Below are 13084 nucleotides of genomic sequence, written 5' to 3'. Positions count from 1 at the left end.
AATTGTTTCGCCGCCTATGGCCGTGTTCTCTTCTCTTCTTCCCCACCCCGTTTAGCCTCGTAATAAATCACTTGTTCATGAGAACCCTGTCTATGGTGTCACCTCTTTTTTAGAGACCCCTTTACAGTATGTTTTTCTTTTTTTTCCTCGATGCTCATCATTCCACCCCTAAATCTGCATGAGAGGGATTATTGACTGCCATTTAAATTGGTGTGAGCTCCATCAAATACAGAATCATATTCATCACATCCTTGTTTTTTTTATAAGCTCGATTTTGATTTGCCATCAAATTGGTTACACATTGATGGTTGACTGTCGCTATCTGAAATTAGAATTGGGCAAAAGAATATTGCTCGACCAACTTGGGCAATAATGATTTCACAATCAATACTTGCAGCTATAGTTGGTGGGATTAAACTGAATTTAGGATCTGGCAAATAACATGTCCACTTTTGTCACATTTTAATATGGGCCATATCCTTGGACTGATCTTGAACATCTCAACAATTAGGACTCGTCTTTATGAGAGGCTGCAGTGCTGGACTATTAGCATCTGAAAATTCATCTTGATGAGAGTTTGCAGTCCTGTCATCTTTTCAAAATTCATGTCGATGAGAATCGGCGTGCATGTTTCCACTTAGGTTGGTGGAATAACTCCAAGAATATGGAACATTGTACTTGAGAAGAATAAAAAAAATCTACCTCCTGTTCTTCCATGCAGACCAGAGCGGACCTGGGCATCACTAGCTTCCTGGTGGCCGACTTCCATGGCACAGCTACGGGCTGTTGAAGAGCGAATTCTGAGCTGTAAGTTTGTCTTTCAAAAGTTCTGTAATTCACATGTCTGCCAACTTTTAAAGGTTAAGTGTCTACCATTCATTTACCTTTGCTTTTTGCTCAGTTAAATTAGTTGCAAACTACCATTTGGTGATATTTCTTATTGAATGCTCTGTCAAGTTCAGGACTTCTAAGTTGGTTTATTGTACTCGCATGGGTGGAAGTAACAAGCTATTGGTGCTTTTTAAATGATTAAGATGCTGTATAAATGGAAATCTAGGAAATTTGATGTAGATATAATTGTCTGACATGATGATGCAGAGGTAGTGAGATTGAGCTGTCTCATCTGGGTTTTATTGCTGTCCCGACTATAAGCTCAGATGGGTGCTTCGCTGGCAGGGTGTTGCATCACTGTGTGCCATCCCTCAGATGGATGTTAAGCTGGAAACCTCTCTATTGGTGTTAGTTGGTGGATGGAAAATCTTCCACTGTATCTTTCCACAAAGGGTAAGTGAGTTAACGATGGCACCCTGAACAAATGGTAAATTCCTCCCAGAACCAGCTCCCGTTGAACGCCTGGCCAGCTGGTCTTTTTATTTTCATTTTTTGTATACCTTGTCGAGCTTCGTATGAGAGCGAACACACAACGCACAGCAAGGGGGGCATGAGACAAGAGGGGCGGGAGTGGGAAGGACAAAACAGTGGGGAACAGAAACATTCTGAGTTCTGTGGTGTGGAAGGGAGAGGGATGGGGCGGAGAACATGGGGACATTACAAGATGGACATTACAGGGACTTTCAGGAAGGAAAGCAGGGAATTTGAAGGAGGTGGCCTTGGGTGGATTATCGGGGTAGAAAAGCTCAAGGATTTGGATGGGGGATGATAAGAGGTGGTGGTGAATAGCTGTTTTGAAGGCCTGGAGGGAAGAATGGGATTCAATAGAGTGAGGGAGTTTATTCCAAAGGTGGGAAAAAAGAGGAATGAAAGAGTGAAGATGAGCAGTGATTCGTGCTTTTGGTAGTTTTACCACGAGGGGGTTGTTGGCGGACCTTGAGCGCCCTGCAGAAATGTAGTGGGGACAAATTGCAGAGAGAGCAGGGGGGGCAAGGCTGGAGAGGAGATGGTAGAAGACAGAAAGACCACCGACCAACCTGTGGTGATTGAGTGAGAGGCCCAAAGACTCAGCCTCATCGCGGGAGATGCCAATGATCCGAAATGCCCTGGTTTCCGCAGCATGAAGCCGAGAAAGGTGAGAGTCAAGAGCACCAGCCCAGAGGGGAGAGCAGTACTCAATCAGGTTGTGGACGAAAGCTTTTTCAGTGGTCAGGAGCTCAGGTGGGCCGAGGAAGGACTTTGCATGATGGAGGATTCCCAGTCGGCGACTGGCTTTGAAGGCGAGGTTTGAAATGTGGCTTTCTCAGGAAAGGTCATGGCAGATAGTGAGACCCAGAAGCTTGAAAGAAAGGACTTCTTCCAGAGGATTGTTGAGAAAGTGGATGGGGGGGGGGCGTTTCTAAATGGTCCTTTCGGAGAGACATTTGTCCGGATTGAAAGACATGTTCCACGTGTTGGACCAGTTTGTGATTTTACCCAGATCTGCAGTGAGCGAAGAAGCTGCTGCTTGCCAGTCTGAGGGATGACCGATGGAATGGCAGAGGGTGGAGTCATCAGCAAAGAGATATAGAGGATTTTCCAGAGAGTCGGAGAGATCATTGATGAAAACCACAAAAAGAACAGGGCCCAGAACGCTGCCTTGAGGAACTCCAGCATGGTCAGGAAGAGGGGATGAAAGAACTCCATTTAGGGCCACACATTGGCTGTGACAGGAGAGGAAGTCTGCGAGCCATGAGTGGAGATGGACTTGGATACCATAGGAAGAGAGTTTGGTGAGCAGGGCAGGGTGCAAGACCGTGTCAAAAGCACGCGATATGTCCAGAGATACGGCTCTGATTTCATATCTGGCATTGAGGACCTCCATCCATTGTTGGGAGAGTGGAAGCAGCATATCCAGGGTAAAGTGACCTGGTCTGAAACCAAATTGATGATCAGAAATCAAACCATTGGAGAACAGGAAGGATTTAATGTCTGAAGCGATTATTGATTCCATAACCTTGCTGATGATTGTGAGAAGGCTGATTGTTCTGCAGTTGCAAGGATCTGTTTTGTACCTTTTTATGCAGGGCAGTGATGTTTGCTGATTTCCAAGCAGAAGGCAGATGACCTTGAGCAAATGAGAGTGTGAATAGAACAGAGAGAGGGTGAGAAAGAGCAGAAGAGCAGGTGTTTTTAGGACACGTGGGCTGATGCCGTCTAGACCGGTTGCAGAATCTGAGTCGAGGTTTGACAGCAAGCTCTCCACCTTGTCAGGAGAAAAGGACACAGAGTCCAGGGATATTTGGGTGCGACTGCGTAAAAATTGATAGAGATTGGTAGAGAAAGCGATGGGTTTTCGACACAAGATTTAACTGCAAACACCGAGTTTAGGCATTCAGCCTTTTCATGTGCGGTGTCAGCAGTGCGGCCATTTGAGGTAAGGGAGGGGATGGAGGGGGGAACATACACCAGAAACAGATTTGATTAGACACCACCAGGATTTTGAGGAGGGAGAGAGGTTTGAGAGTTCACACTTGAGATGAGAAAGATGTTGTTTTCTGGCTCTCTTGAGGGTAGATACACACTTGTTCCGAGCTTTATGGAAGGAACTGAGATTACCCTCAGTTGGGTTTGCATTCCATGAGGCAAAGGCAAGTTGTTTCATGACAACTGCCTCGCCACAAGCTTCAGTGAACCAAGGGCGGGAGGAAGGGTAGGACAACTGAACACGAGAGGGAATAAATCTGTGCATGAGGGAGAGCAAGTTTCTTTGAAAGAATTCCCAGGATGAGTTGATGTTGGAGAAAGTAGCGATATCTGAGTTTGATCTGATATCTGAGGAGACCAGTCTATAAGTTTGATGGCTGCTTGGAGACCCTGCCAGTCGGCTTGAGTGAAATGCCAGACTCGACGGCGGTGAGGTGGTTCTCTGATAATAGCCAGAGAGATGTCCACTTTGACAAGGACGTGGTCAGAAGAACCGATTGGAGCGGAGGAAGAGCAGCAGGTATTGTCAGGGAAATTTGTCAATATCAGATCCAGAAGAGATGGAGTACCATTGGTTGGGATCCGGGTCGGGAAGTTGATTGATTGAGTCAGTCCCAATGAGTCGCAGAAAGCTTTCGCTGAATTGCCATGACAGGTGAGAGAGGTACCCACACCCAGCCAACTGACATGATGACAATTGAAGTCGCCACATATGAGGAAGAGAGAGCTTGGATGAGAAGATAGAAGTTGGTCCATGTTTTCGGATAGTGAGGTGTAGATGGAGTCATCACTGTTAGGTGGACGGTACAGCACACATATAAACATGAGGTGGGAGTGGAGGGGAAGCTGTAGCTCGAGGTATTCCTGGGGGTGTGGGGGAGTGAGGGCAGTGCATGGAGAATGAGGAATAGATTCGTTGATGAGAGCAACTCCTCCACCCAGATGAGGCTCAGGTCTGTCGTAGCGGAGGAGGGAGTAACCAGGGAGAGATACTTGGGAGTCAGACATGTCTTGGGGGAGGAAAGTTTCTGTTAGGTAGATTATGTCTGGTTTGTCAGTGGCAACCTGTATGGAAAGATCTGAAAGGTTTGAGTGAAGGCCCCGGATATTTGAGGTCCACACTGTTGATGAAGAGAGAGGGGAGGAGGCTTTGGGTGTAGGGAGAGGGTAGGACAAGGGACAAGGGGGGGAGGTAAGGAGGGTTGTTGGAGTGTGGGGGATTGCAGAATAGCTAGGGGAGGGGGCTGGATGAGGAGGAGAAAAGGCCCTGCTGCTGGGGGAGAGGTGGACAAGAGAGGGGGCAGAAGGTGGTTGAGGATTTGAGGAGGTTGTGTGAAGAGATGGAGGTGAGACGGCAGTGGAAGGAGGAAACTTTGTGGATGATAGGGGGGGGCAACTTTGAGAAGGGTGAGTGAGGGGGGTGAATGCCGGGAGAAGGGTGAGTGGGGGAGAGTTGAGGGAGAAAGGTGAGGGGAGAGTTTTTGATAGAGGTGAGAGGGAGGCTTGGAGGGAGAAGATTGTGACGGTTGCTTTGAGAGTGAGGGGTGAGAGGGGTGAGTTGGCACTGAAATTGGAAAAAAAGAATGGTTGATGGAAAGCGAACATTCATAGCAAACTGGGGTTTTAAAAGTTTTAGGTCAGAGATGCAATTTAACACAATTCTTGATGGATGCAATGAAGGCGAATCCAGAGAATGGAGAGAAGAAACGCTGTAACAGTTGGATTTTTTTGGCAAGGTATGAAGGAAAGGTCGAATTGAGAGCAGTTTGTTTAAATAGTCGAAGAGTAGTGCATTATGATACAGTAAAGAGTACCACACGTGTGATCGAGGAAGATGATGCATTATAAGAGATCGTTTTTATTCGTATTATTATTATTATTGTTTTAGAGAGTTTTCAACAGAATAGGTCATGGAAATGTTGCAGAAAAAATCGTGAGGTGAATGGTGAATTTGGATCTTTAAACGCAGATCACGTAGTTATGGGAGAAGCACTTGGCTGTGGGAGGTGTATAGTCAAAAGTGAAATTATTTATTTTAAATGAGGATTGTGTAACATTTGTAAAAGGGAAGGTTGAAGTAAAATTGTGGAAGTGTGTGGTGAATTTGGAACGGTAAATGCAGTGTGAAGCTGCTGGGTCGATGAAAAGTACCAGGAAGAGTAGAGAGAGACACATGGTTACAGGAGGTGTAGAGATCAAAAGGATACAAGGAAGATTATTATTTTTTGATGTATTTTTGAAGAACAGGTAAGATTCAGGAATGGAAGGTTGTTGGAAGAAATTGTGAAGGTAATGGCGAGAGAGGGTCAGCTCAGTAGAATATATATGGTGTGCCGGCAGGAGGAAGAAGAAGAAGAAGAAGAAGAGGAAAATGAAGAAGAAGAAAGATTGAGACTCATGAGTGTGCAAGGAGAAAGGTTTTTTTTTTGGAGGGGGGGATTTAAGACAAGAAATGGAGTGTTTAGTTGGGAGGGATGGGGGACTTTGGAAAAGTGGGGAAGATAGAAATTGAAGGTAATGGGGAGAAAATAGAAATAGCACGATCATACATCGAGGAGAGGGATGGGTAGGCCTCAAGCACCCGGTAAGACATGTTCGATGAAAACTCACAAATTAGCACGATTTGTGAAACAAAACCGAAGCTGTGTGTGAACACACAGTAACATGTAGGTGAGAAAATAAACTGTTAAAACGGGACAGATAACGACCGGAAACTTAACTTTGAGATCGTCAGCAGAGAGCCCTGAAGGAGACCTGCCAACGCTTCAAACCCAGAACCGGAAGCCAAGAAGAACCGGAATGTCTGTTAAAGACTTGGGTCAAATTTCACCATCGGCTGACCCCACAAGGTGGGAATAAATTTGGCCGTTGAAGCAGTCATATTATAGTCCATGTAAATGTATCTTTATTAAGTGATAAATAGTGGGATGTAAATACTGCAAAGCGACACAATGGGATCAAATGGCTTATTGTGTCCAAAAAGAGGTTGATTACTGTAAGGCCTGTGCATTTCATGTAAAGAGTAGCATTTATGTTCTCATAAGTAATACGGTAAGAAGCAATGGCACCATTCAACTCAGACTTTCATTTTGCAACACCGTGCGTTGCACATCTTTTATTTCTAAATGTTTATGATGCAACCTTGCAGTTTTGCAGAAACAAACTACTTCTAAGTCAACACATAGATATGAATCAGAACATAATTAACTGATATTCTTTTAACTCCTTTAACTGGGTTTTTACAGATATTCAATATCGCACAACGCGTAGTAAACATGTTGTTTCTGGATTCTGCTGACGATTTGTTCTCCCTTGTCTTTCATCATGCTAGAATACGCAATTTGGTGTCTGTCTGAACGTGATACATTCGGTCGTTTCTTATCCAATCTCAACCAAACTTGACAGGCAGACTAAGGGTCATATGATTGAGGTTGTCGCGACTTCATTTGCCCACCTCCCCAAAGGGGATTTTCCTTCTTGAGTAAAATCCGTGTTAAGGTGAATAGATAGCTTATTGTGTCATTTTCATGGGGCACCCCGACTGGAAGTAAAAAATATTATAAACCACAAATACCTCTTTACCTTTTAAAACAATTGCTACTACTCTTTAACACTATACTGAAAGAGAGGAAAGCAGACGGTCTTGAGGCATTATATGCTTATCGCGTTTCCCACAGACGAATGGACTCAAGCCTTGATCTATTGTAATTTATGCACCCCAGAGAGGATAATACCATGACCCTTCCTGTCGCTTCTTTTTGGGAGTGGGTATATTGGTCCAATTAAATTCGTAAATCTTCAGTATATAACCCATTTATCCAGACATTTTATTTTATTTTGCTGTCAGGTGCTATCTACATAGTATTCACACAAAATGGTAGAGATTTGGATGACCCCTCCTCTCTGCCCCCACCTCCCTTTCCACCCTTCTACAAATGATCCTATTTATTTCTAAGGCTCCGCTGTGTCTGTCACGACGATCTGGATTTTATAACCATGGCAAATTAAATGACTTATGGCTATCCCACTTTATTTCTGGAAAATTATTTTAACCGTGCCTGCATAATTGATTAGATCGACAAAATATTTATCTTCAAAAAAACAACACCTGAGAACGACGAACAAATTTGTCTTACTTTGCTTTATTGCTGTGACAGTTTTCTAGTTAAAATAATCATTTGGAGAAACTTGAAAATTCTACACTCTACAGGATGACACAGAAACAGCTTCTACCTTCTGTCAACCACGACTCTTTTCATTCAAACGTGACAATACAAAACTTAACGGAATTTTCTAGTCAAAGGTATGTTACCTTCCAATATCAGATGCTCACATTGTCGTCACAACACCTGGAATTTTTTTTTTTTAAATCAACTATATGACATCAATTTCAGAACCAATTTACACCATCAACATTACTGATAATTTTTTATGCACGACCACAAAATGCAATGTGTTGTATTTCGTGCTCGATGTGTAATAAACCTCGTCAATGAAACTGGACGATGGCTTGGAGACCGCTTGAACGAACATCTCAGCTACTTCAGAAACTAGGAAGTTCATAGAACACGATACCTTACACCGTGTTGTACTGGGAAAGTGTATGCAGTGATACCCCACGTATATACTTAAATTTAAATAAAATAATGACATTAAAGATTGTTAAAAAAAAATTCCGCAAGTTTAGTGCTATTGAAGCAGTTTTATACACCACCCTACTTAACATATCCAAGTACTGCTAAACCGTAGGGTTTTGAAAGTGACGAGAAGGCGATTTGTGTTCTACAATGTTCGAGTATGTAATTAAATTTAAATAAAATGAAGATTGTAAAAGTCGTATTGATAAATTAATTCTGGAATTTGCCGCCTTTTTCCTGCTGTTGACATAGTGTCTATTACACCACCTCATCTATCACATTGCATTCGTGCTTCGTGCCTGTTTGTGTCCTTTATGACGTCCTTAAAAACAGTAAATTTGCTGTTTGGAATGATTTTCAATTTTATTTCACTGCCAGGCAGACAGATAGAGTAAAAAATAATATCTCTCTCCCCTCTGCGCATGTCTGATCAGGGTGAATTCAGAGCCAAGGTACAGTGAAACTATAAACTTGTCTTCCGATTCATGTTCAAAATATAACGTTTGATTTAAATAACTTATTCCTCAATCATAAACTGACATTTGTAGACAGACAGACATGAACCAATTACTTAACCCCGCTTTACTAGACTCCTTACTCGCCTTACTAGGTTCATGTCATGTTGGCCCCAGTCGGGAAAGCCTCGTCAGGGGTGGGGGTGGGGCGGGTATACCTGCTGACTTGCAGCCCGATCAGTCGGGCAGACAGTTGCAATAAATGCTGCGTTCCTGGCTGTGTTTAGCCAGGTACCAGGGAGATCTATACTAATTATATAGTTACCTTGCAAATACCTAGGTGAACCCAGGTTAGCGCCAGGTGTATTTAAAAGCGGTTTTAGTTACCTTGGTACTGCATAAATGAAATTTTACCTGTGAAAGGGCAACACGTCCCGACCATGTGTGGGGAAACCGAAGAGACCAATGGATTCCAAGGATTGGATCAAATCTCGGAACTTCACTTTGTGATGTATAATCTTTGTCAATCTGATCCATGCAGTGGTCCTGGGTACAGTAGGCTACCTGTGTTCGATGATGATGATGATGTATGTTATCTGCTGAGCCAGGAGCAGTTTTACAGCAGAAAGGCATGTTTCATATTGGGGGTATCAATGCTACATTTGAAAAAGGTAGTAGTTGTAATAGGAAAGTGTATGTAACATTTCTTAAAATTCAAAGATTACCAAGGAGTCATCAACTTGTGAAAAAAAAATTATTCCTTATTTGTCGAGAAAGATGTCGGACAGCCAGCTTAAATTCTCATATCAAAGATTGAAGGCAGAAGAACAATGTTCTATATGTGATGAGATCGCCAGGATGGCCGTAATCTTTTTTTATGATTCAAACTCATAAGAGACCAAAACCAGGGTTACTAAATAAAGCAGATGGTAAGCAAACTACTGCTTTTGCCCTGCACAACTTTCCCAAAAAGTGCTTGATTTGGAAGCATGTAGGAAGATGGAAATTTTGGTGTTTTCCATTTCCTGAGCCAATTCAAAAATGAAGAATTATCTTGAGGAAGTACTCTACCGTTCTTGGAAAACTTGTCACAATTGTGAACTGCCTCGAGCTATCCTAATACGCTTGTACCGATGTTGAAGTTTTATTTCGAATTGAACAAAAAGTTTTGTCACATTTTCCAAGCTTTATATCCACTTGTGTACCGATAACATCATCAACTTGCAGAAGATTTCTTTGATAACTGTTAAACTTAAATACCGTCCACATGTTTATGGGCTGATCGAGCGATGATCAGTGTGTAAAACTGAAAATAGAGTTGAACATTATTCTGCAGCAGTCTTAGTATGTTGCTCATGAAACAGCTAGGGGAGGGGAAGGAAGAGTGGGATTCTGAGTATCCGTAAAGTTTTCAGGCGGAAATGTGCATTTAATTATTATTACTTCTCTCTTTCTAAAGCATGGAGGTGCACCTGGCATTGCATACAAAAGTATGTCACCATTTTGCGGCCTAACATACGAGTTGAAAATAATTAAACTAAATTTAAAAAAAATTGAAACAAAATATATTTTGTAGCTTTTAAGTCGAAGAGGAAATGATGTTCAACTTAAATTCTTGCTTGAAGGGTTTTTGCTTCAGCTTTGGATAAACCATAAATTGCCTTGTTGATGAGGCCTTAATAAGGCCTAAACAATGTTGCCCAAGCCTGGTGTTGATATTCTAATGGTCGATGGTCTTCTAAAGACTGATGCATCCACCAGGTAGGAATAGGTCAAATCTGTTCCCTCGTCTGCTCTTAATTTGTGTACGTGCTGGCAGTTTAAAAACCATCTGGAGGTAACGAATCTGCTGATCACAAATAGCTGAGCAGAGTTCTGCTGGCAACTCGTCTTTACTAATATGCCTTAATTGCACTATTCCGGATTTTGCTATATTCTGCCAATGTATTTATGTGCTTATGGAGTTCCAAATTCCCCAATGGCCAGAACACAGGTTCTGATCAATAAGCATTTATTGATAATAAATGGGGCCAAGCAGAAAGGGAAAGAGCATGGCCACAAGTGGTGAAAAAACTGGTGCCAATGAAATAATATCACTTGTGCCCATAGTGCCAACAACTTGGTTATTTATGCCTTAACTCATTTGTACAGGATTATGACAGAGACAGACACGGGACAGCAGAACACGGTGCGTGAGCGGCTTGCTCACGCTCTACTTGCTCTTGGCGCCAATGACCCTGCATACTAGATCCCGGCACTTGTCCCCGCAGCTCATTCCCCACCCCACCCCCCGTCCTTGAACATGAACAGTACACCCATGAACAGCGGAGGAAGCATCTACCAGTAACAGCATCCATGAGCAGCAAGGGAGGGCCAAGGGTGTGAAAGAGTTTCAGGGAAAGGAAGATCCAGAGATGAAGAAGTAGAGTGTGCTTGCCACTTGCCCAGGCCTTTTTGGGAACACTTCAGCCCCCTTACCATGCGAAAGGGACCCTCACCTAACGACCTTCCCTGCGGGTGTCCCACTTGGGCCGTGTGGATTTTACTGCCCCTCTCGTTGCTTTATAATATACATGGCCCCGAATGCTGCTCTTCCATCTGGGCCATGTCGACTCCTGGCCCTGCGAAGGAAATTGACACTGAAAGACAGATTACAAAAACCACATAAAACACAAAGTTGGGGGTAATGGGGACTTCAACACAACCATTTTGGGAGGAGAGAAGAGGGAGCTCCCAAGAACAAACTCGACCCTGCCTTGTCATACACTTGTTACGTACGGTGTATGCTTATGCTTAACATGTGCTCTTAAAATATTTTTAATGATCTAAGCCAACTTATCCCCAAAGCAAGATCTGTAACAATATATACTTGTAATAATCAATTCGTAACCATTGCACAACATCCCCTATGGGTCATGGTCCATTGGTATTGCCTTGTGTAACTTATTATTCCCCCTTCCCACCTTCATTCTACAAATCTCCAACGTAGCTTTGAATATACGAGGGTGTGAAAAGCAGTGCCTCCTATTCTATTTCTCCAAAACAGGTAATGATATATTTATATTAAACAGACAGCTATGAACATCAATCTTTATTCCACCATGGTGCGTATTTATTTCTCAACATAATCATCTCTGTGGTCCACACGTTTGGGCCAATGTTCAGTAGTTTTGTGATTCCACTACAATGGAACTGTGCATCCTGCTGACTTGACCAGCGCTTCACATTTGGCCTTGACATCATCCTCAGAAGAAAAATGTTCTCCATGAAGATATTTCTTAAGTTTGGGAAAGAGATTGAAAATCTGATGGAGTCAAGTTGGGGCTGGTGATCCTTTGTGGTGGTACTCCATTGATTGTTACTCTCAGGATAGTAATGGTGCACCCAACTCTCTTCTCCAACACTTCATGCTTCACAGCACTGACATCATGCCATATTGACTGACATAGCACTGAGACATCTGGTGTTAGAATTACAAAACTTTGCACCCAGTGGTGGGAAGAACTAATGCATGGACTGGGCTTTGTTTCATTTGAATATCTTTACCTGGTTTTGAGAAAAGAATAGAAGGCATTACTTTTCAACACGCCTAAGTACATTTCCTTACCACGCATGCTAATAATGAACACTGGGTGATTGATATATGTTCAAAGTCTCATTCGTAGAAAACACAGCCTGGGTGGATGGATTCAGAAAGGATTGTCACTTAAATGCAGCAAATTGCAAAAGTCTCTGTTTGTTCCATTTTCCCACCTCCTCTCTTCCTGCTTTATGCATCGTCGGCAAACTTCATAGGTTTAATTAACAGTGTCTTACAATTCTGATTACAGTGTTTAAAATTACTTCTTACTCTTCCTTTTTGTTCTGTTCGGCCCAGTCAAAAAGTACACTTGTCAAATTGTTCGCCATGCCAGATCGGGGGTGGGGGGGGGGGCAGCGCATCAAGGGCAACCTTCGCAAGCTTGTTGTTGTTTCCATTTTTGCCAGTGTTGTTGTTTTGTTTTTTTCTTCTCTTTTTTTTTCTTGTTTAATCCCAGCTCTGTTCAGATAAAAAGGCAGCGTATCATTGACTATTTTGTCTTGACAATTCGTACTTGATTGATATGAGGCCCCGTGAGGAGGAGTGATGTAAGCGTCATTTTTTAATGATATGATGATGATAGGCTCGGATGATAGGGGAAGGGTTAAAATAGTGCTATATGGCATTGACTCCAAAATGGCCGATGTGGCCCTTACATCACTACTCCTCGCTGCGCCTCATATAGCCAACATTTTCTGATAATCATCATCCATATATTTTTGATACAAAATCAAGGCTCGTTTTGGAGCTGGAATGCTGAACAGATCAAGATGCAACAGAACAAAAGGAATAGTAGTGAGGGAGGGGAGGGGACACCAGCAGCAGAGTTGAAGGACAAAATAGAAGGAGACTTGGACAAATGATGGGTGCGGGGAGGATTTAGGGGTATGGAAGGAAACATGGGGTAGACAACATGGATACAGAAGGAAACTCTCAGGACATAAAACTGGAAACTTTGAAGGAGGTGGGCTTGGGGTGTGGAAGTGGATCAACGGGTAGAAAATATCATGATTTTGGAATGAGATGATCTGAGATGATGGTGAACAGCTGTCTTA

At 42.9% G+C, this 13084-nt stretch overlaps 1 protein-coding gene across 10 annotated transcripts in view; it reads left to right on the top strand.

The window, feature by feature from the left end:
* Window positions 1-13084, top strand: part of LOC147017495 ((Lyso)-N-acylphosphatidylethanolamine lipase-like) — a 179648-nt gene that overhangs the window by 135359 nt on the left and 31205 nt on the right. For 6 of the 10 annotated variants that reach the window (XM_085847200.1, XM_085847204.1, XM_085847199.1 and 3 more), the window contains one exon: window positions 722-807. In XM_085847200.1, the coding sequence (XP_085703326.1) occupies window positions 722-807 (86 nt within the window). Of the gene's footprint in view, window positions 1-410; window positions 642-721; window positions 808-11438; window positions 11496-13084 lie in introns of those variants that run through there. The other 4 variants (XM_085847202.1, XM_085847203.1, XM_085847201.1 and 1 more) reach the window with 3 other exon arrangements.

This window comes from Eptatretus burgeri, chromosome 11 (genome assembly GCF_056783735.1).
Source record: "Eptatretus burgeri isolate ZD-2024b chromosome 11, Ebu_testis_v1, whole genome shotgun sequence".
Classification (NCBI taxonomy): domain Eukaryota; kingdom Metazoa; phylum Chordata; class Myxini; order Myxiniformes; family Myxinidae; genus Eptatretus; species Eptatretus burgeri.
The sequence above is the reverse complement of the archived record's forward strand: the minus strand, read 5'-3'. Positions and strand labels throughout refer to the sequence as shown.